The sequence below is a fragment of the Pipra filicauda genome, unplaced genomic scaffold, assembly GCF_003945595.2.
Source record: "Pipra filicauda isolate LSUMZ 115617 unplaced genomic scaffold, ASM394559v2 scaffold6_size6359152_pilon, whole genome shotgun sequence".
Lineage (NCBI taxonomy): Eukaryota > Metazoa > Chordata > Aves > Passeriformes > Pipridae > Pipra > Pipra filicauda.
Window position 1 is genome coordinate 892,328 of NW_024104865.1, and position 25,053 is coordinate 917,380.

Consider the following 25,053-nt stretch of genomic DNA (forward strand, 5'->3'; position numbering starts at 1 on the left):
TCTTTTCAAACTATTGTCTTGAACCAGGTGCTTCACTCATTTCTTTTGTAGACCTTTAAAGACCTAATCCAAATCCAGTTGATATTAATTGAACCTTTTATTACTTGGTGCGGGGGGGAAGGTCTGAGGTCTTCAGCTAAATCCTGTAGTGCACTGCAATCATTCCAGGCCCCTCTCTCCAGCCTGCTGCTCTCCTCTGCCTAATGCAGTCTAATAAAGTGTCCTTCCCATTGCTTGCAAGCTACCAGCAGTGATATAAATAATTATTATTACTGCATGTCAACACTTTTGGTCTTATTCTTTACTGGATGTTTTTCCAAAATAAAAGCTCTAGTGGATGAAGAAATTATGATTCTAGTCTGAACAGCTGGGGGAGAGGCGGGGAGTGAGTAACAAACCCCACAACCTCGCAAATGTAAAAGTAATGAAGAGTTTTAAACCTCAGTCTTCCAGAAGCTCTGCTGGGCTGCAAGATGACTTTGTCATCTCAGTAAGTTTTGCTTCCAAAACCTAATACTTATAATTTAGATTTCTACATTAACTGTTGCATTGCTGATAATTTTGACAGAAACATAAAGCTGCTTTATTGCAGAGAAAGTATCTGGTCTAACTTTCATTGGTTTAGTTGACAAGGATTTCACTATTGTCCTGGGAAAGCAATTTTGTTTGTTGCCCAATAGATGATAGGAAGTTACCTGACTTGAAATCTAACTGTCTCTTACTCTCTCTTGGCTTTTTAACAGTATGGACTGTCTGCCTCAAACAGTTCAATTTTCAACTTGCACATGATCATTTATACCCACATAACTAGGGTTTTGTTTCTGAATTTCTTGGGTTTGTCTGACTTGCACTATTCTTGAAGTGTCCTTTGAAGTACAAACAAGTCACCCATCTATCTGTTCATCTTACATAGAATTTGTGATAAGTAAAGATGAAGGTCTTAGGCATCCTACCTGCCTGCATATGTGTATGTGTGTATGTATGGATCTCTGGTTGTGGTATGAGAAAGCTCAGGTGCAATGGCATTTCAGCAAGCTGCATCATGTGGCATTATTGGAAATGCTTCTTTATGTTGTCATTGCTGATTGCAGCAAAGTGCATTTTCCTTTAGGGTTATATAAAATTCATATGATTTCAGAGACACCAGAATGGTAGTTACAGCTAAGGGGCTCCCTTCTTTGCAAATCTTAGAAAATGTGTAGGACGCCTGATGGCACGAATCAATATTCTGATTTTTATGTCAGGGTATTGTGGCAGCACATTCTGCTCCTTTAGCTTCCCTTTTTGTTATGTCAGTATACACTGTGACTCTGCTAGCCTGCTTCCCTCTCCTCTGTGCTCATAGAAAGCTGGCTTGCTTGGGGATAGAATATCTAAAGAGGAAAAGGCAAGTGTCCCCCATGCATGGTGCACCTGCAGATATTTAGAAAATGTACTGGTCTCTCCAAGAAGGTAGGTACTACTTTGCAACAGCTCTTTAATTCTTGGCACTTTGTCTAGGTATCAAAGGGTGAGATGGAGAACTCAAGCTGTGGCGTTATAAATAAACAAGAAAGGTAGGAAATTAATGTTAGGAGTGCGATCTGTTAAGTACCGCTTGTGATTACCTAGCTTAGGGAATGATCTGAGATGACTGATTAGAGTTTCCATGCTGAACCCTTCTTTGTGGCACAGTCCTGATGCAGTTTCTTTCATTTTTATCTTCAGGGGCTTCTGTAAGTGGGAAGAAGGATTCTGGTTGTGTGACAGCAGCCCTTGGCAACACGTGGAGTCACAGCGTCAACACCAGGCTCATACTACAATATCATGACTTGCCAAAAAGGCAGGTGAGAAACAATGAATAGAATTTAAATAAAGCTACACCAGCAGTGCTCGGTCAGATGGGCTGTGTCCTTCAGCCTCTGTGGTTATTCTAGGTGTGTTGAGAAGTTGGCACTCTAGAGCCAATTGCTTATTTGGGGTGGGGGGTAGTCAGTGTCCTTTGGTTTTAAGGGATGGCCATTGTCTTCCTGTGTTAGGATGGGCTTGTCTGAGTCACAGTTGGCACAGGCATACAAGTTTCTTGAGCTTTTAGTGCGTTCCACTAGTGCATTGCAGAAATGAAAGAGCTTACCTGCACAGGGACTTTGGGGCAGGAGTAGAAACCTTTTACTGCCATGATTCTTTTGCTGTCATGCTGGCTGCTCTTTGTGCCCAGTTTCAGCTGTGAGTGTTACGACAGGGAGCACTCTATCTTCTGTGATTGCTCTTTCTGAGTAAAAGCTTGCTGCTTGCACCAGCAAGCTTAGCTTTGAGCAGTAAGTATGGCACCAATTTTCCAGAAGTATGCCTGCAAATAGGAGAATGTTGAACCCTTTTTGCTAAGAGACTTTATGCTTTTGAGTGAAATATAGTAGCATTCTGACTGCAATCTTCACCTCTTAATTTAGAAAACTGTGGAAAAACTAGGAGACAAGACATTTGGGGAATGATTGAGGGAATAAGGGGTTTTTTGTGTTTTAAAAACACCATAACCCCTGATTTCATCTGTCCTTTGGGATATCTGTGGTTATAATCTATTTTGGCTTTGTCTGTTCTGTTTTTGCATTGATGTAACTCTTTCCAAAGGCTGTGACCCTCAGTCTTAATGTTATTGATTTTCTGCCAGTTAAAGTAGAGAGCTGTCAGAAAAATTGCTATGTGATATTTGTACCATCTTACTTCTGTAGCATTATTACCCATGTGCATTCAAATTGGTCCTCCTGGCTTTACTGCCACAGCACAAAGTTTCTCACTTTTTGGTTGCCATCTTTAGAGCAAGAGAAGAGGAAGCCATCCTATTTTGTTAGAAATTTATTTATTAGAGGTTAAATTATAATGATAATACTCCTGTTCCTATGAGTAGTGGGCACAGTGGTAGTCCTCTGGACTCTGAGGGAGGAGGTTAAGTGTGTCAAAGGAAGGTAGAAAAGGCATCTTCTGGACTCGCTTCTAAAAACCATGCATAGAAATGTACTTTCTGCTGCTGCTCTTAGAAGTTCTTTTCTGTTCTGCTTCTTATTCTGGTCTGTAATGAGTTCTCCTTTTCTACAAAAATACTAGGTTGTGCAAAATACAAAGCTGTTCGCAAATTTCCTGGATCGCTTTGGAGTTACATGAGAGGTGGAGTTGGCTGAGGGTAAAGGGCAGGAACTGGGCCCTGTGCTACTTCATGATGCACAAAGTCAGCTAAAAAGGATTAAGAACATTCTTCTGGTGGGGGAAAAAGAGAGCAGTTTTCCTAAAGAACATTCAGATATTACATGTAGTTTTTCCTGATTTTGTTTTAGAAGTAACAGATCACAAGGGTATGAAAAGCTGTGTTCAAGTTTTTAAAATTATAACCTGCTTAGCAGAGTTTTCCTCTCTTCCTGACTGGATTTATCAGGTGCAGCACCTTGCTTAAGTGTGAAGCCATGGGCTCACTCTTTTTTAATTAGGCAGAGAAACTAAAGCTACAGTGAAGAAAAACAACCTTAAAGTAAGTGTTAGCATATATTATTAAAAGCAAAGTAATTTGAAGTAGAAGTGTGATAGGTCTGTGAAGTCCATGAATGAAATGGGATATGTCCACAATATCCTGTAAGTATTTTCCTCTTGCTGGTATCTGTGTCCTTTTCTCAGATAAATTCTCTTTTCTTAAACTCACAAAAGTCTTTCAGGTAGACATGCAGTTTCCAGGAAGGCATCAAGAGTCACCCTACCTGTAGCAACACTGTATTGATCAAATTACTATAATTGTATGCATGTATGGTCCTTTATAATTGTTTTATACCCACTTTCAGAACTGAACTGTGGATAAGGGTGCCTCAGTTCTTGAGATGCCATTTCAGTCATCATAAGGTGGTTCTGCCGGGAGTGCTTTGAAAATCAGCATTTTTTAAGGAAGCTTAACATGAAAATCTAAAAATTCTTAAGTCAGTAATTACATTTAAAAATTCTCATATTACTGTATTAAAACAAGCAAACAAACAACGCAGAAACACGTGATTATATGTAGTCATGGTTTTGAAGTGAAATTTTGCCCTGAAAAATTACTGAAAGCACACAGTTGTTCCAGAGACTTTAGTGAAAAGTAGTGCAAAACCAAGTTTTTCCTGCTTTTCAAAATTTGTAACCTTACAGAATCAATACTATACAAGGAATACCCTGTGTTTTCATAGAATTATTGAATATGCTGAATTGAAAGGGACCCATCAGGATCATCAAGTTCAACTCCTGGCCCTGCACAGGACAACCATGTGCCTGAGAGCGTTGTCCAAATGCTCCTTGGACTCTGTCAGACTTGGTGGTGTGACCACTTCCCTGGGGAACCTGTTCCAGTGCCCAACCACTCCCTGGGTAAAATACCTTTTCCTAATGTACAACTTAAACCTCCACTGTCTCAGCTTCATGCTGTTGCTTTGAGTCCTATCATTGGTCACAAGAGTGAAGAGATCAGTACTTGGCCCTTCATGTTCTCTCATGCGTACGGTGAAGATTGCAATGAGGTCTCCCCTCAGTCTCCTCTTCTCCACACTGAACAGACCAAGTGACCTCATACAGCTTCTCCTCAAGGCCCTTCACCATCCTCATTACCCTCCTTTGGACACTCTCTAAGAGCTTAATATGTTTCTTACATTGTGGTGCCCAAAACTGCACACAATATTCAAGGTGAGGCCACCCCAGTGCAGAACAGAGCAGGACAATCCCCTCCCTCAATGAGCTGGTGATGCTTTGCCTGATGCCCCCAGGACACAGTTGTCCTTCCTGGCTGCCAGGGCACTGCTGACTCAAATTCAACTCACCGTGGACCAGGGCCCCCAGGTCCCTTCCTAGAATCTCATTCCCCAGTCTGTATGAACATCCCGGGTTGCCCCATCCCAGGTGCAGAATCTGTTACTTGGCCTTGTTAAATGTCATACAGTTGGTCATTGCCCATCTCTCTTATTTTTCAACATCTTTCTTCAGGGTCTCTCTGCCCTTGAGGGAGTTGACAGCTCCTCCCAATTTAGTGTTGTTAGCAAACTTAATATGCTTTTGAGTCCTGCGTCCAGATTGTTAATGAAAATGTTGAAGAGCATTGGGCTGAGGATGGAGCCCTGCAGAACCCCACTAGTGACTGGACACCAGCCTGGTGTTACCCCTTTCGCTGTAACTCTTTGTACCTGACCTGTGAGCCAGTTGCTCATCCATCGCGTAACATAGTTATTCAGCTGTATGCTGGACATTTTGTCCAGAAGGATGCCGTGAGAGACAGTATCAAAAGATTTGCTGAAGTCCAAAAGGATTACATCTACTGGCTTTCCTAGATCAACTAGGTGAGTTAGCCTGTCATAGAAGGAAATCAGATTCGAGAACCACAACTTCCCCCTCATGTAGCTGTGCTGGCTGTGACCAATGACTGCATTGTCCTCCAGGTGTTTCTCAATACTTTTCCGTAATTTTACTGGGCACTGAAGTGAGACTGACAGGCCTGTCGTTTCTGGGGTCCTCCTTCTTGCCCTTCTTTAAAATTGGGACAACATTCACCAGCTTCCTGTCAGCTGGGACCTCTCCAGTTTCCCAAGACCACTCAAAAATCATTGAGAGAGGTTTTGTGGTGACATCAGCAGCTCTTTGAGGATTCTGGGTTGAATCCTATCAGACCTCATAGATCTATAAGGATTCAACTTGAGCAGCAGATCCTGCACAATTTCAAGATCGACTGGGAGTTGATCATTCTTGCAGTTGTGGTCTTCCAGCTCAGGGGACTGAGACCCCCTTGGTCTATCAACCATGTTGAAGACAGAGGCAAAGAAAGCATTAAACACCTCTGCCTTGTCTCTGACCATGTTTCTGAGGTGACCCTCCTCGCCCTGTAATGGGCTGATGATATTTCTATACTGCCTATTGCCATTAATATGTTTGAAAAAACTCTTTTTATTATCCCTCACATTTCTGGCCGGCTCCAAGTCCAGCTGAGCTTTGACCACACGAACTTTCTCCCTACAGCAGCAAGCAGCATATTTGTATTCTTCCCATGTCACTTGACCTTGCTTCCACTGGGCACACACCTTCCTTTTCCTTGCACAGTGGACACAATTTTTTCTTTCAAATGCTAGAATTCATTCTTTATTCACTTGACCTCCCAAAGATGCTCTTCCTGGCTCTACTTTCCCTCTTTCTTTTCCTGGAGGAGGTGGCACAGTGGTGACAGTCTGTGGGATTTTCTCTCATTACGTCTGACTTCCATGGTAGTAGAGTCAGTGCACTAATCCTCGATGCAAAATCCCACCCATCAAGAGAGAAAGCACCTCTTGAGAAGCACTTGGCCAATGTTGGTATTCTTCAAAACATGAACCGATAATGTAGTTGTTAAGGAGGATTCAAGCAAGTGGTTTTCCAGAACCATAGTATCTCCTGGACAGGACAGCCTACTGGGCTACTAGGTGCTTGTTTTTAGTCATGCAGTATTTGTTTCTGAGAAAGTTCAGGGACAGAGTCCCTGTTCCTAAAACTTTGAGGAATGCCAGGGGAGCAGGTGGCAGAACAAGTATGCAACAAACTAGGAAAATTAAGCGTAGAACTCCTGTACAGTTGGGATTTATTTCAAATATTAAGTAAAAAGTGCCTTTATTTTGTTTGTCCAGTAGACATTTTCGAGCCAACTATCCCTTTTTCCACCCCACCCTTCCTATGTCTGGTGAACATTAATAAGACAGCAGCCAATTCAGCAAAGTAATGAAATTTCTGGGACATCCTGCCTGCCTTAAAATCAATTGGGTTTGTTTTATTGCTTGGATAGGAACAGGTTTCTGAATAAACAGATGAACTTTGCTCTTCTGCCTCCTTCTAGAAGCCAGTGTTCTGGTTTTTGTTTCCTCCAAGACAAAAGCAACACCACTGAGGGGGGCAGAAAGAGGTTTACAGTCTGCATTTAAAGTCATAATGCCACCAAAACTCACAAGCATGGACAACAGTAGAAGCCACTGAGGTGGAACTGAGCTGCACAATTTCCACAGCGGCACAGTTGCATAAGAACTTGGGAGAACGTGGGAAAAGTTAATTGTTTCACACAAATGCCATCATGAAGGGAATTATTTCTATGGATACTGATACTTGGTTCTCCCTAATCACTCTTATAAGTACACAACATTTATTTTCCTGAAATGTGTATGTAAACATGCAGACCCTTCAAGTTTGGGCTAAAACCAACGGGGCTGCACTAGAAACTATCAGACTCCTCAGTTACCCCAATGTGTATAATTGTCCTTCTTTCCTGAACTGTAGTCAGCAGGCTCCAAGGTTACGGTTTTCATATGTGCTCAACTGTCTTTAGGGGTCAGCATGGTAGAGTTTAATACATTGACATGCTATATTTAACATTTTGTTCTTGTCCATTGGAGGCAAGGTGCTGGATTAAGTGAGATACTGGCCAGATCTGGCATGGCAACTTCTATGGGCCTGGTTTATTTTATAGTTTTCAAGGCATTTGTGACACTCATAATAGTGTGTTAATGTCTGTAATGTGCTTTGAAATTCTTAGATGGAAAGTGCACATAGAAATGCTAGTTTATAATGAATCAATGTTTTCCTGTGGTATTTTCAAGAGATAGCATTTTGAATCACAGAATCATTTAGGTTGGAACAGACCTTAAGTATTCTAAGATTCAACTCCATCGAGTCCAACCATTAACCCAGCGTTGCCAAGTCCACCACTAAGCTGTCTCCCAGGTGCCACATCTACATGTCTTTTAAATACATCCAGGGATGGTGACTCCACCATTTCCCTGGGCAACCTGTTCCAGTGCTTGACAGCCCTTTCTGTGAAGATATTTTCCTAATATCCAGTCTAAACCTCCCTTGGCACAACTTGAGGCCACTTCCTCTTGTCCTATCACTTGTTACTTGGGAGAAGATACTGAGCCCTACCTTTCTACAACTTCAAGTAGTTGTAGAGAGCAATGAGGTCCTCCCGAACCTCCTTTTCTCCAGGCTAAACAACTCCAGCTCTATCAGCCACTACTCATACAACTTGTACTCTAGAGCCTTCACTAGCTTCATTGACCTTCTTTGGACATGCTCCAGCACTTCAATGTGTTTCTTGTAGTGAGAGACTCAGAACTGGACACAGGATTCAAGGTGTGACCTCAGAAGTGCCAAGTATGGGGGATGATCACTGCCCTGGTTCTGCTGGCTGCACTATTTCTGATACAGGCTAGGATGCCATTGGCCTTCTTGGACACCTGGGTATGCTGCTGCATCATGTTTAGCTAGCTATGGATCAACACCCTCACATCTAGTCACTCATCCTCCAGCACAACCCAGCCCTCCACCTTATTGAACCTCATACAATTGGCCTGTCCAGATTTCTCTGTAGACCTTTTCTACCCTCCAGTAGATCAACACTCCTGCCCAACTTGCTGTCAGCTGCAAACTGACTGATAGTGTACTTGATCCTCTTGTCCAGACCATTGATGAAATAGGTCTGACCCCAATACTGAGCCCTGGGGAACACCACTAGTGACCAATCACCAACTGGATGTAGCACCATTCACCACCAGTCTCCAGGCCCAGCCATCCAGACAGTTTTTTACTTAGCAACGAGTACATCCGTCCACACCGTGAGAAGCCAGTTTCTCCACAAGAATGCTGTGGGAAACAGTGTCAAAAACTTTACTAAAGTCTAGATAGACAACATCTGCAGCATTTCTTTCATCCACTAAGTGGATCACTTTGTCATAGGAGGAGATAAGGTTGGTCAAGCAGGACCTACCTTTCATAAACCATGCTGTCTGGGCCTGATCCCCTGGTAGTCCTGTACGTGTTGCATGATGGCACTCAAGATGATCTGCTTCGTGACCTTCTCTGGCACTGAGGTCAGACTGACAGGCCTGTAGCTCCCCAGATCCTCTTCTGGCCCTTCTTATAGATGGGTGTCACATTTGCCAGCTTCCAGTCACCTTTGACCTCTCTGTTTGACCAGGACTGCTGGTAAATGATGGACAGTGGCTCAGTGACCTCTTCAACTTGCTCCCTCAGCACCCTCCTGTGGATCCCACCTGGCCCCATAGACTTGTGTGTGTTTAAGTGGTGTTAGCAGGTCACTGAGCGCTTGCCCTTGGATTAGGAGGGCTTCATTCTGCTACCTGTCCCTGTCTTCCAGATCAGGGGTCTGAATACCTGGAGAACAACTGTTTTTAGGACAGATATGGGCTGAAGCTTTCAAGATGTGCTAAGTGAGCTGTTGGGTAAAGTGGTAAAGTGTTCAGGTAAAGTGTTTCAAATGCATAAGTATATGGTGACTCATTCTTAAAAAAACAAAACAAAACCCCCTTATCTCAGTCAGACTGATGCCAGACATAACTTTTGTTGTGTCCTTGGTTACAGACCAGCTGTTTTGTCTTGCTCTGCTTACTATCCTATGAATAAGCCCTGAATAAGCATTCCAGAATTATAACAGTGAAGTAACCGTGGTACTCCCTGGACTGCGGAAGGGCTGGAAGAGAGCCAAGGGGAGTGGGGATCATGTTTTACATTTGTGTGATTTGCTAAGGCAAATTGTCATGATTCTTTACCTTATATTTTTTTATCATTTTAGTAAAGCAGTTCTTTCAAAATGTACAGATGTTTGGCTGTAACTTTACTAGTCATTGAGAAAATATATTAAAAATAGAAATAATGTAACTTGCTGCAGTCGTGATGGTTTAAGAGCAAAAGTGAGATGGTATTTATCTCTCCCTTTAAAACATTGAACTTGGTTGTTTTGTGGATTCTGTAGATGTTGGATAGCTGTCCCATTTTAAAGATAAGAGCAGGTGAGGTTTTCGTCTATAAAAAAGGGAAGCAAATAAATGCCAGAAAAGTAAAACAATTTTAAACAAATGAAATAGGCTGTGGAGAGCAAGCATACACCAAGTACTACACCAAGTCTGGAGTTAACACTTTTTAAATTTTGCCTTAATTATCTGCAAGGTAGCAAATGCAGTCATGCAGTTTGAAAATGGCATACAACTTTTATGTGTTGAAATATAGTGGAAGATTATAGCCTCATACCATAAAGGGTTCTTTTCGCTTTGGTGAGATGGTGAAAAAGAAAAGGCAATGAAATGTAGTCAGACAGAACATGTACTGAAATCACTCTAAGATGGAAAGAGTAAGGTCTAATACAAATAAAATACAACATGGGTGTGTTTTCTTCTATTAATTTTGTAGCAGTTACAGCTAACCTGCTCAAGCAAATAGAGAAGAAGAAAATGCAATGGAAAAAATATTTTTAATAGCCTTAAACATAGTTTTAGAGACAAAGGAATAGGACAGAGATGGCCACTATTGTTGAGAAATGTGAACAGAAAGCTTTTCACCTGCTTCAGAGGGAGCAGAGGAGAAGCTGGTTCAGTTTTTGACACAGAGGCAAGAAAGAGCCCTAGAAAACTGGGCAGTGAAATCAATGTTTGGCTAAAGGAGGTCACCAAGGATGCGTGTAGGTTGCCCATCGTTATGGGTGAGGCAAGAAATATTGCTTTTTGTGTTGTATTCTGCTGAGCTGGAATTTGGGGAGACTCAGAAGTCCGAGAACCCTGATCAAATCCAGAAGAAAACTTTGTGTGTGCATTTTTAGCAGAAGTATTAAGACAAATGAAGTGCCATTCAGCAGCTGTGATATGTGTTGGGAAAACTCATCTCTATATGCTACATGAGTAATGTGCATTGTACAGTAATTATGTGCATAGTGGAAAACTTGTTTTTTCAAGTGTTCAGACATGAGTAGATCTGCAGATGGCAGTGGACAATGAGATCCAGTAAGCAGTGATAGAAAAGAGATATGGCTATTGGAAGTGTTGTGTGTATCTGTTCTGAGCAGTCTTCTTATGTAGTATGCTTATCATATGGAAAATCAGCTCTGTGAACACACAAAGAGATATTTTTATAATTTTTTTTGAAGATAAGGGTGATAGTATGGAGTCATGCAAGGAGAAAAATAATGGAAAATTTTACAGAAAAGTAGATTATTTTCAGGTAAGATTAATTTTTTATGGTTCTCCATTACAGAGTATGCTTCTTTTGAAAAAACAACTGTGGAAAGCATGTATTTGATACATTGCATGTGTCTGCAAACCCTTCCACTTAAAGAGAAATGTTGGTTTTTTCCTAAGATGCAGAGTTTACTTCAGAGACTTTTACCTCACCTCTTCTATCGTTTGAATATTTTGAATCAAGACACAATGAAAGGTTGTTATGGCCTCAAATTTCCATGCATCTATACAAACCACATCCTTTAAAAACATAAACAAGCTTATGTGTTTTTTCTGATTAAAAAGGCTCTATACTGATAACCCTTATGACAGAAATCTTTTGCTTATCCATAGATCGTATACAACCATAAGCAGCAATATGATCTTGAGTTGCATGAGAACAGTATGAAACTGGACACAAGGCATAACTGTAGCATAAACAGATGGTTGTTAACATAGTATGATACTGACTTAATCCAGCAAAGTGCCAAATGAAAGGATGCCATAAAAATAGAGCCAGTTCATTAACGAGTGTCTGGAGCTCAAACATCACTAGGTGACTTACTTTCCTGACTTGAGTGTTTGTTCATGTCTCTGTTTGCAGCAAGCTTCCTTCTTAATGGTCTTGTGAAGGATGGTCATACAATATAACCATCACCATAGCCCTGTCTGCTTTAAATGGATCTGGTTTTATGTCCTCTTAACAGGACACTTTTTAGAGAGAAATATTTCCATCGTTCTTGAGCAAGAATTCATTTACTCATGTCTTATAAAACAGTAATTTGTTATCTAGGGATCGAAGTAGAAATGAAGACCTTAGGTCAAACAGAAAAGAGCTGAAGAACAAAACCTTTTTCTCTGTCATTTTTTAAATAAGCATTGCAGGTTTTTTTCGTGAGGATTATTCTAATGTCGGATGGACAGCAGTAGCAGCAGCTGTTCAAACTTCAAACTCCTTGACCTGTAGTTCAAAGCGTCCTAAACAGAGAAGCAGGAACATCTCTGAGGCAGAGGTAAACTCAGTCATTAAGTTATACTGAGCCTTCCTACTGAGGCTGGTGGCAGAGGTGGGTACTTTCTGGTATCTTTGACTGACAGATCAGTCAGCTCTCAGAAGAGACTCCTCTTTGGTTGCTGCTAACCTACACCAGTTACAAGTTAACCGTCTCATATTATGTTATATTTTCAAGTTACTATGCAAGAGCATTTGCAGACTGATCTCTGCAATGCCCTTGCCAGGTGCTCATAACTGAGGAAACAGAATCATAAGTAAGTGTCTGGCCAGAGTAAATCCTCTGCAGCTGGAAGCAGAGCTGGAATCTCTTCACTGCCATTAAGTGCCAATAAGCTTGATCTACTGCCTTTGTTTTAGGCTCTTACAAATCTTTATATCTCATTGTAGGATGCAGTTCCTCAGCTGTGAAGGTACTCCTGCTTCCCTCTCCAGTTTTCTCTGTAGATTAACTCACCCTCTGAACTGGTTTTCACTGTGGTCACTGACTTTTGTCTTGAATCTCTCTCCTTAGCATGCAATAAACTTTTTCTCGTCAGTGTTCACCATTGATAAAAGGTTAGTGAGACTGAGGCTGAAGCTTTATGGCAGAACTTTCTCACTGCTTCCTTGTTTCCAGTTTCTGTTGATACTATAGGTGATTTTTCTAAGCCTCAGCTCTGGAAGTCACCTTAAATTCCTGTCTCTCCTCTTTACAGACATCAAAACTGTTCCAAATTGCAAGTACCCAAGAAAGACAATAGCTAGCACTTAAACTTTTAGGTTGTTAAAATGCTTGTCTAGCCTCTAATCACCAATATTGGTTAATGCAACATTTCTAATATTATCAACGCTTTTTTCCCCTCTTTCAAATGCACCACAGAAAATAGAATTGTTACCTTGATGAAACCTACTTAGTCCCAGTGATGTTATTGTTTTAATTTTTATGTATTTTCTCAGTTCTGTAACTGAGAAAATGGTCTTTTGCCATGGTCTAATTGATAATTGTGCACCTTCATGTTAATCAGATGGCAATTCTTGGAAATTTGGGCTATGTCTCCTTTTCTTTACTGAGAATCACTTAATGGTCAGGATGGGAGGGGTAAGATTACTATAACAAAATCTATTCTGAATATAAACAGAACTTCAGTCTGTGGTGCTATTAATCCAACACCCTTTACAAACACTGTATTTTCAGTTAAGTAAAACAGCATAAAAATGGGAGAGAGAAATAACCAGATATAACTTTCAGGTTCTGATCTGAATTGTCTGAAGAATGCTCTGTTTGTAAGCTTAAGTCCCTTTGCACAGAGGGAATGAAAACAAACTCCCTTCCTGTTTATACACAATCACTTTTCTGGTTTTGAATTGACTTCGGTGTGAGTTTTCCCCTCAAAACAGAGTGGAATTAACCTAGGGCAGATTCTCTCATCAATATCTGAAGTGCCATCACTCCCAACATCAGAGTGGCAAAGGCGAAAGTTGTTTATCCTTGGAATGACTTGGCAAATCCCCCTGCCTCCTATCTTCTACCACATTGTCATTTTTTTTCTTTTTTTTTTTTAATTTGAAAACAGGGAAAAGCAAACTAAAATGCCTGATCAAATTTAAGTGTTTATTGTTCAGAAAAGTTCTGCTAAGTCTGTCTTGGAATGTAGTATACCTAAAGCTTTAAGACATTCTTAATAGTGAAAAATATCAGAATATCATTAGGAATGAACTGGACAACATTAAGTAATGAAAATATATTAGGATATAAAGTTGCTAGTAGAAATAATCTGTAAAATAATATTGGGCATTACAAAGGAGTTTCTGTTTTACCTAAGGAGCATACAAGCTCAAAGAGATGCTAATACTGGAGTGGTTTAGTTTATTACAGAAAAACTAATTTAACAGTAATGTAATTGTGAAAAGGGTCTAGGCTATCCTAGAATAGATCAGGCAAAGTGTTTTCAAATGAAAAGTGTTTGTATCATTGTGGAAAGGCGCTGGGCACATCTCTGCAATACTGGAAATTTTTGTTCAAGCTACTTTCTGCTTACTTTTCTATCTACTTTTTTCCTAGCTAAATCTGTGCTAGATAGAATATGTTTATCGACATAGCAACAAGTTTGAGCTGTTTCTGGTAAAAAATGTAAACCTCACATAAAGTTTTAAAACCAGATAAGCTTTGACATATTGACTTCGGTGGGCAAAATGCATGGCATCTTGTGTGAAAAGGTAGGGATCAGACATGATTCTCATGTTCAGGCATTACAACTTTTATGATGCTCCAAACATATTAAGGGAGAATCATCTCAGAAGTTTGGATATCTAGGATATTATACTCTGAACTTGAATTTTTGCTTGTTTTATGAATCTTAAATCATTGTACTGTTCTAGATTAACAGCATAGGAGAATGACAGCCAGTGAGTGATTTTTAAAATCTACTGTACAGAAAACAGTGTAGTTTTTTTCGGTTCAGCCTTATCAGTATATCTACCCTGAGCAGGATCAATTCATCTAGAGGGGTTTGCTCTACGCAGACTTTTTAATCTTTGATCTCTCTAATTCCTGTGCTTTTAGCTGTGCTGTAAAAACAGGCTGAAAAAGAAGAAACTCTCTTAACTGCTTAGAAACTGAATACAGACTTCTGACCCACTTTAATGAATAAAACCCATTTTGACATACCACTGCCTGAGATAGACTGCACTTTGAAACAGAGGGGTTTTTATCTCCAGTGTTGCAGACGTAATGGGAGCTACCTGGCCAACTTTATCACGTCTACCCATCATATTGCATCAAATAATAAAATATATAATTTTCACAATATTACCTTCCCTTGGACTGATTGTTGTAACTGTTGGAAAAATACAATGGGATTTTAGGTCATCCACTCTAATGGGAATGGAAAGGATGTGTCCAGGAGGTGGTAGTGTATTATAACCACATGGTGGAAACCTTGAAAGATACTTGAGACTAAAAGGTAAAAGGCATTATAAATAGCTACCTGAGCCATCCTACTTTCAGCTCTCACAGGTAGTACTTATGCTGTACTTTCATTAGGGAGAGATTTGTAAATTGCTCAATCCATGTTGAAGTTCAGTATTTCTGACAGACTTGTGATTGATGGATAACTTCAACTTTTCAGATACTGGTAAGAAGTATTGTAAAGTACAGCCAGTTAATGAATTATTTCTTCCTTGAGTATTCATATTGCAGCAACGCTAAATTGAAAATAACAAACAAGATCACTTGTCAATAAATTCCCTTGTCTCATCAAAAAAAGTGACAGACCTAGATTGCAGTATAGCGTGAGTCAGTACTGAAGTTCTCCACTGGAAAGAGCTCATTTGATTTATCTTGGGTTTGCAAGGCCCTTTTACATTTGCGTCACAGGGATGGTTCATGGTCTCTCTTATCAGTCATTTCCTACAAGTCAACCCGGAATCTCTGGCAGAAGTTCTTGCACTAGTCCTGAGTGAACAATCAGTCTTATTTTTTTCTGCCATTTGATTTAATTTGGCTGTGCAGATATCTTGTGCAGTTCAGGGTGTTTACATACTGCACAGCATTGAACTGGAATTTATGGACTTCAGGTCACAAAGACACCTGAATTGGCCTTGTACAGAGCTGACAGTGGTCTGAAAGGTTTAGTTTGGAGTCTGAGCCAAAGAAACCTTATCATGTCTGAGCCAGCACTGTCATTTTTTTCAGCAAATTGATGGTTCTGATCCAAGTTGTATGTTTGTTCTTCACTGCATGTCACTGAACTTATTTCTTTCAACATCACTATTTATCTATCTAATAATAATATGAAACTCTGTATCCACAGTCATTTCAAGCTACAGATAGAAAGTCACCTAATCCCCTCTTATGTTTTGTTAATATTTCCAGCTGGATGTGGTACATATATCAAAAACAAGAGAAAACTACTTTTCTCCATTTTTCATACATTTTGTCTTAATTCTCACTTGTGATTTTATAATGGCTATCTCAGTCTTCATTTGAAATAACTGAGGAAGCTGGAAGGAGAACACAGAAGTGTAATAAGCAGAAAAAAATCAAAGAGTTTTTTACTAATCTATTTCTTACTAATCTAATACCAACTATATTTAATTGATATTAAATATATTTAAAAAAAGACTAACAACTTACTGGAAGACATGTAGTAAAGGTTGGCATTTGGGTGCCATTGCAGGAAAGAAGAGTTTGAGAGAATTTTTTTTCCCTGCAGTTGTGCATTTTCTTTGTAATGTCTACCTTTTTGTCCTTTGAATGTAACTAATTAACTTTTGTGAAGTTCATATGTAGTTAGGATCCCTAAAGTCTGAATTTCTTAAGCGTAATTCCCATGCAAGAGAATATCTAAGAGCTGTAAATGCTGCTCCCAGTAATTTTGTGAAAAGACTATTGCATCTGATCTTTGCTTCTGTTTCTTCTCCGACATAAAAAGGTTTATTAACCTACTGGTTGTTGTTTGGGGCCTGTTGTCATCAAAATTTCAGACCTGATGGGTTATAAAGCGATGTTTCAGGTTTTAAAGGGCTGACCAGTCTTTAGTGCATCTGCCATGCACTGGAACAGGAATGTTTGCCTTCATCTGGTGGGGCGTGTTGGGCATCCTCTACCCTGTAGAAATGTAAATGAAGCCTCCTAAAACTGTTAATGTTTGTTAGGGAAAAGTTTTTCGAGGACTCTTATTCAGCAGTTGTACATTTGGCAATACAGATGATGTTTACAAGGTCATCTAATCTTTCTATGAGCACATTGTTTTCCAATTCCTTGGTAAAATCTCTCCAATAATGTTCTTGCTAGAGAAAATCTGACTCTGGCAGAAAGATTATAATTAAATTTTAAATTAAATTTATCACCTTTTTCTTAACACTGGTAGAGCGTGACAGTACTCCAAAAGCACATTTATAGCATCTGTACGTATAAGCTCACAGATCTTTAGCATGATCTTTTTCTTGTCCTTGTTGTGTGATGCCCAGTGGACTCTAAAATACACTCTGCTGAGGCTTTACGTAAGATAATATTGCTGTCTCTGACATGAGAACTTAGCAGTGTTGTGTTAGCTTGTCTCCAGTGACTTGACTTTTATGAACAGAACAAAGTGAACACACAAAAACGGTTGGAAAGAGTTTAGTGCCACTAGTGTGGGTAAAAAATATTTATGCTGGGGTTCAGGACTTCAACTTGGTTGAATCCCAGTCTTTCTGGTCTAAGTCTTGTATTTTAGGATTATGCCTTTATATCAAGGAAATATGAAGGACACTTGTTTCTACTGAAGTTCAGAAACAATGAATGCAGACTGGGAAGAGCACACTTGTGATGCTATTTTACAATGGATTAATTTTATTTCAATTTATAAACAATAATGTTGGTCTTTTTCATCATTTAGAAAGCCAAAAAAAAGTAAAAGAAGGAATGAGTATTGTCTAGATAAAGATTTGAGACAGATTAGAAACAGGCATCAGGGTTGAATTTAGAGGATACTTTTTTATCTGTAGAAGATAAATATGTGGCTAAAATTATTATCGATACCTGAAGAATAATAAAAGTAATGAATCATGATAGCAATGCACATGCTAATTACATCCTTAAGAATGTATGTTCCTTATGTTGTGCTGCTGAATTACACCAAGCTGATTTACTCCATGCAGTGACATAGGCAAAGGAGCCAGAGGCTCATCTCTGAGCGTGTGGCTCCATGGAGGAGAAAGTGTGCATATGCTGGGCTTCCGAGCTGTACTCCCCACTGGTCCCATCTCTTCCAGTCAGGTCTGGCAGGCTGGATGGAAGCAGCTGTGTATTCTGAGAACTGCTCTGGTGCTATTGTACTGGTACTCCCTTAGGAGGGCTTCATGATTTGGGACTCATGATCTCGAGGATAAAGCAGTGTTCCAGTATGTGTCGTGAATAAATATTGTATCCTTCAGCCTTTTTCTTATTTCCAGAACCCAAATGAAAGCTGCCACATAAGAGAATTCCCATGGGAGCCTGTGTTTATGCTACTCAACTACTTTATCCAGCCACAGCACCATCTTCAGATCCCTTTTCCCAGCACTGTTTCATTGTGGTAACCAGGATGCTCTGGCTGACTGGCTGCTTTCCTGCTTAGTAAAAGCTACAAGCATTTTCTCCAGCATTACCCTTCACGTTGGACAATTATCAGGGCTTTGGGTCTCAAAAGTGTTATAGCATAGGAAATCTTTGTGGCAAAGTTCTTGTGAAGTTTCCTGGCCTATGGAGGACTCTCCACTGGGAAAATTAGGAGAGACTCGGAAACAGAAAAGATGACAAATTTAATTTTACAAACTAGGGAATAAGGCAAATGGCAAGAAGACATAAAACGCTTCTGGGAAGAGGAATTTCATAGGAATTGTTGTTACATGAACTGAAAGGAGCTGATTGGCCCTACATGCCATGTATTTCACATTGGGGAACTTTGACCAAAAGTCTGACTTCAGTAAAGTATACTGGAGGCAGCCTAGTTTTGTGTAGTTCTCTGGCCATGTTGCTGCAGTTTAGACACAATTTGGATACACATTGGCACTGCATTTTCTTTTCCAATTAAAACTTGAAGGCACCCAGTGGTTGCCTGGGCAGCGCAGTTCCCTTCCACTGAAGTTATTGTTGAGTTATGTACATCAGTCCGGAAAAGGCTCTCTGGGTTTGTAGGTTCAGGAGTCTGCTCACAGTCTGGGAGAGGAGAGTTAAGGAAAAGCAGCGTTTTGTTGGATTTGCACTCTTGCATTCAGGACAGTTGTTGCTCTGGAACACATCAGGGCAGTTCACCTTGTAAAGTTTTGGTTTTGTTGTCTGTGATTGTCTTTGACACTCATTTGAGGTTTTGATGGTTTCCTTCCACTCAAGTTGTGTTTATTCAGTCCAAGGATATTCAGAACTTCTCATTATAGTGCCTGCAGCTAAAACCATGTCTGAATGGCGCTACATATCACATGCTGACCTCTCTCACTTGAAATCCAATGTTTGGCACACCACAAAGACTGAAACAATTTGCCAGACTGGTCATCTGTTGCTAGCAACTGCCTGGATAGGCACAGCCAAAACACATGCCTTTTTTCTGGTTTTATGAGAGGGGGAGGAATTGACCCCACTGGATATTTGAGAAAACAGATAGCAGAGCTGTTTCTTATTGATCCCTCTGCTGAACCCTCTGGATAGGGTAAAGTAGGTACCTCTGGAGCTGTACCTACCTGGCAGAAAATTAATACAGTGAAGTTGCTACAGGTGTCTTATTTCCATATATGACTTTCATAGTTGCTTAATAAAATAGTGGCAAAGTTAGGAAGAAAACTCATAAATCCTGGCTCCCAGTTCCTGGCATTGTGCACTGTGAAAAAGTCCTTTATATATATATATATTGCTTTTATAAGAAAGACCTGAAGCCAGCCAGGTATAGCAGGCCTGAGATTTGCAGTCCTCTTCCCTGGACTTGCCCACTCCCCTGTTTCTCTTCTATCCTTAAAGGATTCTTGGTTTTCATTTCTATCTCCTTCTTTTGTTTGTTTTCCTTCCACTTCTTTCCTTTGCAAGTATCAAATGTCTCCTGTGGGAGTAAGCCCAGCCACATGTGCATGCAATGATAGTTTATTTTTATTGGAATCATTGCCTGTGACTGTTATTCATTACTATAGGAGGAACTGCACTAACAAACTGCTCTGAGATATTTTTTTTTTCTGTTGTAAAAAGTCTTGTTTTGTCTGTAGCCATTGAGAGTATCCACTGATATCCTTAAGATATTGAGAGTTTGGAACTCAGACACTAGTACTGCCTCCTGAATGTCCTGTTGTGTCTGGGGTCAAAAAGCAGAATCTTAGCACATCTCAGCTTCCTTGTATGATGGTCAGCTTTTAGGTCAGCTTTTCAACCATCTGTCCATGTCTTTGCTACCTCAGCAACTCAGTTGATCTCTTATTGGGGAAGAATTTGTGGTTGCACAAAGTGCAAGCACAGTCACTGGCTACTCTTAGGAAAGTAAACATCACCTGACCAGGTCTGCCTGTGATGAAGTGGCTGATTCAGAAAATGCAAGTAAAAAGTACTATGAAATGCTTCTACCTCACTTGCACTTGTAGCCTTGACACTGGATAAATAATCCTCACTTTTTTGTTTTCAAGTTATCACACAATTCTGTGTCACTGTAGGCAAGACTACTGTGTACCCCATCTTTAAGGCCATGTAAGGAATTCCTGATACTTCTTTAAGATCAATCTGTAGGATAAATAATTGAACTACTGGTAGTTGAATTAGGAACATATGCTTAACATGAATGTAGGATAGAGATGTAAGCAGCCTGAATAATTTCACATAAGAAATACAGAGGCATAGAGTTAATTTTTGCTGATTAACCACTGCTGAGAGTGGAGCACAGAGGAGGAAAGGTGAGTGATCTGCCTAGGCTTACCCAAAAGAATATAGGATCTTACCTTAAAAGTTATTGCTAGGATGAAACAAAAAGTCAATAAATGATTTATCTGAAATTTTCTATTATCACATAGGTTCATGATTTCTAGAGATTTGTTCTAAATATTTCAGAATCTTTACTTTCCACTAGCGCTGACTCTTATAATCAAAGGTAGTCTGACAGAATTTGGCTGAGAAGGCTCAATATCTTTGATATTAATTTAAATTTGTTAATGTAAGTGTCATGCTGATATTTCAGCATAGATATTTCTTTCAATTCTTTATCCCATACTGAATCCATCTCATGTTTTCCCTCAGGCTTTTGACAACTTTCATTTCATTAATTTTCTTACTCAAGTCAGTGCCTATGGTTGCTGTTTCCCCTGCAAAAATGTCTTAAATGCATCTGCATTTCTCCCTCACTCACTTTTTCTTAAGATGAGAAATAGGGAATTCTTGGCTTTGCAGTCTTAACAATGTTTTTTAATATATGAAATCTGTATGCATCGCACTAAAAAAAAACAAACAGATGTGCTGCTACATTTTGAGGGATTGAAACAACAGCAGGATGGTCAGTTTGCCTTTTGAGTCTGTTCATTTTGCTGTTGTTTCCAGATGTGGGCTAATGGGCATTTCTAGGATGTACACATAAACTCTGCTTGCCTACTTTTCTGCACTAATTGCTTTGAATTTATGGAATGTCTCTCATAAAGTGTCTCTAGCTGCCATTGTTGCTTTTCATTAAATTAGTAGAAAGGAAACTCATTCTTAAACAGTTTCCTTTGGGTGGAATTTTCCTGTGGGGAAAGGGGAGATACAACCCATTTAAACTGCTCTATAAAGAGTTTTATTGAGTTGTGGCCCATTAACCTGGCCTTGATGAAAGTCCTTTCAAGCAGCTGGACTTCAGAGAACCACATCTCTCAAGTGCTGTGCATGGCACAAATTAAATTATAGTTTCCTAAGAAATCATTTTAATCCAAATGGTGACTGAGTTTTAATTTTTTTTTTTTTTTTTTTTTATGTATGAAAGTGGTAGGGACTCCACATCTGCTACCAGTACTGGGGAATGTTTGTAACACCACTTCTCATAGTTTACTCTCTAGTGCTCAAGACATCTTAAGCATCCCCTGTTTCAATCCACTGATTTTTTAATTTTTTTTTTAACAGGGAGAATACATGTGTGGGGTCTAGATGTTTAGGAAGGCTGAAGAATGATTGCGTCTATCTTTTTTTCCCTTAACTTGTCTGTTTTACCTCTTTATTCCCAATAATTGCATAGCCTGCCCAGCCTGTAACCTTTCTTACTGACAAGCATACAGGTGCAGACAGTACTGCTCGAGTGGCTGACCTTTCTTCTGCTTGAAAGGGGAAAATTTCTTCATAAAAAGCTTTTCCTTGCAACCAGATTTGGACAAAGATACAAAGCAGGGGATAATTGTTTTCATAGGAAAACACAGGGCCCCGATAAAGTCAAACAAGCTCTACAGGGATTTGCTTTAATGTGATTTGATAGCATATTATTTGGATTTTGGTACTGATAGCAGCTGTAAAATCTTTAGGACTGTATTTAATTTCTCAACTTCAATTTATGCAAATGCATAATGGGGTTATTTTTTTCTCCACTCTAGTAAAGCCTTTTTAAAATCTATAGATTAAGTACCACGTATAAGCAAAATGTTGTTATCCCAAGAATCATTTGCGGTCAGTGATCAGTAAATTGTTTATATGTATATCTTGCGAGCTTAGTAAATGATTGCAGGAGACTGAAACTACTTTTTTTTTTTTTTCAACAAAACAAAAGGGTCACTTTTTGTTTCTGTAACAAGGGGCATTTATCTCCCAAGTCAAAGCAGAACCTGTTGTGAGACTGAAGCCTCAGAGAGCTCCAAGGTCTAACGGGCACTAGTGTTTGGTAAGACTTGGCAGAAAACACAACCATTTTTCTCCTACCTTGTAAAAAGCTATCCCATTGCCCTGAAGGATGCTTCAATGTGAAGAGTGAGCAGGGAACAACTGGTATAGTGCTTTGAGAAGCCTTGATGCCACTGCAGCATTAGTGCCCATTAGGGAGCTCTTTGTTCTCTCCTTGGGTACCTTTCCGCTGGGCTGGAAGCAGCATGAGCTCTGGGATTGAGAAAGAGAGCTGGCCCTGGGAACTAGGTTACAGCTCCTGCTCAAAAGTGAATGATCTGCAGAATAAGGACTGCTGCTTTAATTTCTAGAATATATCAAATTCCTGTACACTGGGCCCAAGAAGAAGCAGAAGGGAGGGCAGAAAAAACAATTATGAAGTCTGCTGGGATATCTGATGCAAAATCAACTTTGATGTTTTCCTTACTGAATTTTTCCTGGGTTCTGTTGCAGCTGAAAAAACAATACTTCTAATCTACAATAAGAAGGGAAATTCTGGCATGAAGATTGTCCACCCAGTCAATTTGGCACAACTATGGGAAAGCTTTGTTTAGCTTAGCACTGATTTTATTAGTACATGAGTCTAATCAAACCTTGAGAGATAGTCTTTTCCCTGTTGAGTGACACTGTTGATGGTGTAGGCTGCCTTCTCAATTCTCAACTATGCTCTTCTGAGTGAATGTGGTGTAACTGAAGAGTTCTCCTGAAATGCACCAACTATTAGCAATGCTTGTTTATGCAATAGGAAAACAATATGAATTAGCGAAATATCCCAGCAAGCCACTGTTGTTTCAGTAAGGCCCATGAGCATAATGAGAACCAGACTCCCTTCACAGGGTCTCTTGTATTCAGTCTGTAGATCTGAATTACAAAATATGTATTGACTGTAAATGTGGGTTTATTTTTCATTCTGTCCTTAGTGTACGTCAGTACAACAGATGAGAATAACGTAAGTCTAGGAGAAAAGGAAAGGTAAGAAAAGACTTCACACAGAACAAAATAAAAAGAAGAATCTATTCACTGATAAGAAGCTAACATACTTTAAAAGAGTCTTCAGATAGCTTTATTCATGTTCCTCAGTCATTGTAAAGAACCAATTTCATATAATAGTCTCTGCAAAAAAATGGGGATGACACTGGTTGTCATTCCAGATTAAATGGAAATGGTGTATTTAAAGGTAATACAGCTGATTTTCCCAAGTATTTCATTGAAATATCTTAGTTCATTAGTTTTGTTGAAATAATTAGTTTTCCATGATAAAATATATTTTTTTTATCATGTGAGAGCTCACAGCTCAGTCAAAATCATCTTATTATTTCCCTGTTTGGTAGTTTATCATCATGGCATTTTCATAACTAATTTGAGACAAGACTACTTCATCTTCCTTTTTTTTTTTGGTAGGACATTGGCTTGATTTCTGGGATCAGACTACTTCTGAAAGTCATCCAATACATTTTCCAATTCATCACTTTCCTTGCTATTGACAGGGGATGTTGTCCCAATAATTAGTATTTTCTGCTGGGCTTCTGCAGTCAATTTCTGTGATTCATCTCTTCCATAAAGCCTATAAACAATAAATTGTTAATAAAAATGCTTTCCCTAATTAAAAAGCAAACTTTAATGTACAATTTTTCTGCTGTCATCATCAATTCTCTCTAAGCCTTTTGTTTCTCAACTGTTCTGCCTGTGTCTCATTCATCTTTCTTTATCTAATCTAATGGCATCTACCCAGTTTCTATTCACTTTTCATCAAGGTGATATATTTCCTCTTTCACAGGACCTTTGTATTCTTAACGTGCCTCATGGCAGAAATAATTTTTCAGTTTTTAATGTTTATTCTCCATTGTTGTCAAATAATAGATAATTATTGCAAACTCCTTGATGGGGAAATGTGATGCTAGAAAGGAAATTAAGATTTCAACATTTTGTAGAGGTAGGACTTGGCAAAACTCGAAATTGCCTTGATTTTTACTTCTCTCATCCATCTCTATCATTCGCATTTTGTAGGGACAGCAGCATAAGAATAACTGCATCTGGATTTTACATTCCGTTCCAGAAGTTCATGGGTAGATCACGGATAGCATTCCAAAAGTATCATAGATAGGATGAATTAGAAAGACTCAGTACTGTTTCATTAATTTTCTATGTCTATTTTCTGTTAATGTCACTATTTTAAAAAAAAAATGTTGTAACCAAAATGCCTGTTAATTTCTTTAGATTGTTATTTACCATTACTGTTTACTCATCTCAAAATGTGTACTACTTTTGGTGCAAATTTTGACTGCACTGAAGTGTTAATAGGAAAAAATTTCTGGTGAGGTTTGTATTTCATCTTTGATTCTGTGATTAAATAGCGCTTATCACTAAAGATGTGTCTTTTGCTTATCTGGCTAGGAAACAGCAGTAGATTCCTTTACATGAATCAAGAACATTAGTGGACTTCTATTCTCCTTTCTTTTCCGGAAGCAAAAAAGGAATTGAGGAAATCTTTTATGTTGGACTGAAAATTTAGGTTCTTAACTTTTGAAAAGTAAGATTGCGGAAAAATGTTTGTGTTTCAGCTTGTTATTAAAGACTTCTGATTCAGATCTGTGTCCAGATAATATACCTTTCTGTACTCTCTCCAGTTTTTGGCCAGGAGTTAATTGAATCAAGACATATAGTTAAATATGCGTGAGTTTTAGAAAGGCCTATTCTGGCTGTGCTGTCTGCTTCAGAGGTATCCTGGAAGACCCGTCCTG

General features: G+C 39.3%; 1 protein-coding gene across 2 annotated transcripts in view; it reads left to right on the forward strand.

Moving 5' to 3' along the window:
* Positions 1-25,053, forward strand: part of RAD51B (RAD51 paralog B) — a 384,808-nt gene that overhangs the window by 226,572 nt on the left and 133,183 nt on the right. For both annotated transcript variants that reach the window (XM_027716978.2, XM_027716982.2), the window contains one exon: positions 1,708-1,826. In XM_027716978.2, the coding sequence (XP_027572779.2) occupies positions 1,708-1,826 (119 nt within the window). The remainder of the gene's footprint in view (positions 1-1,707; positions 1,827-25,053) is intronic.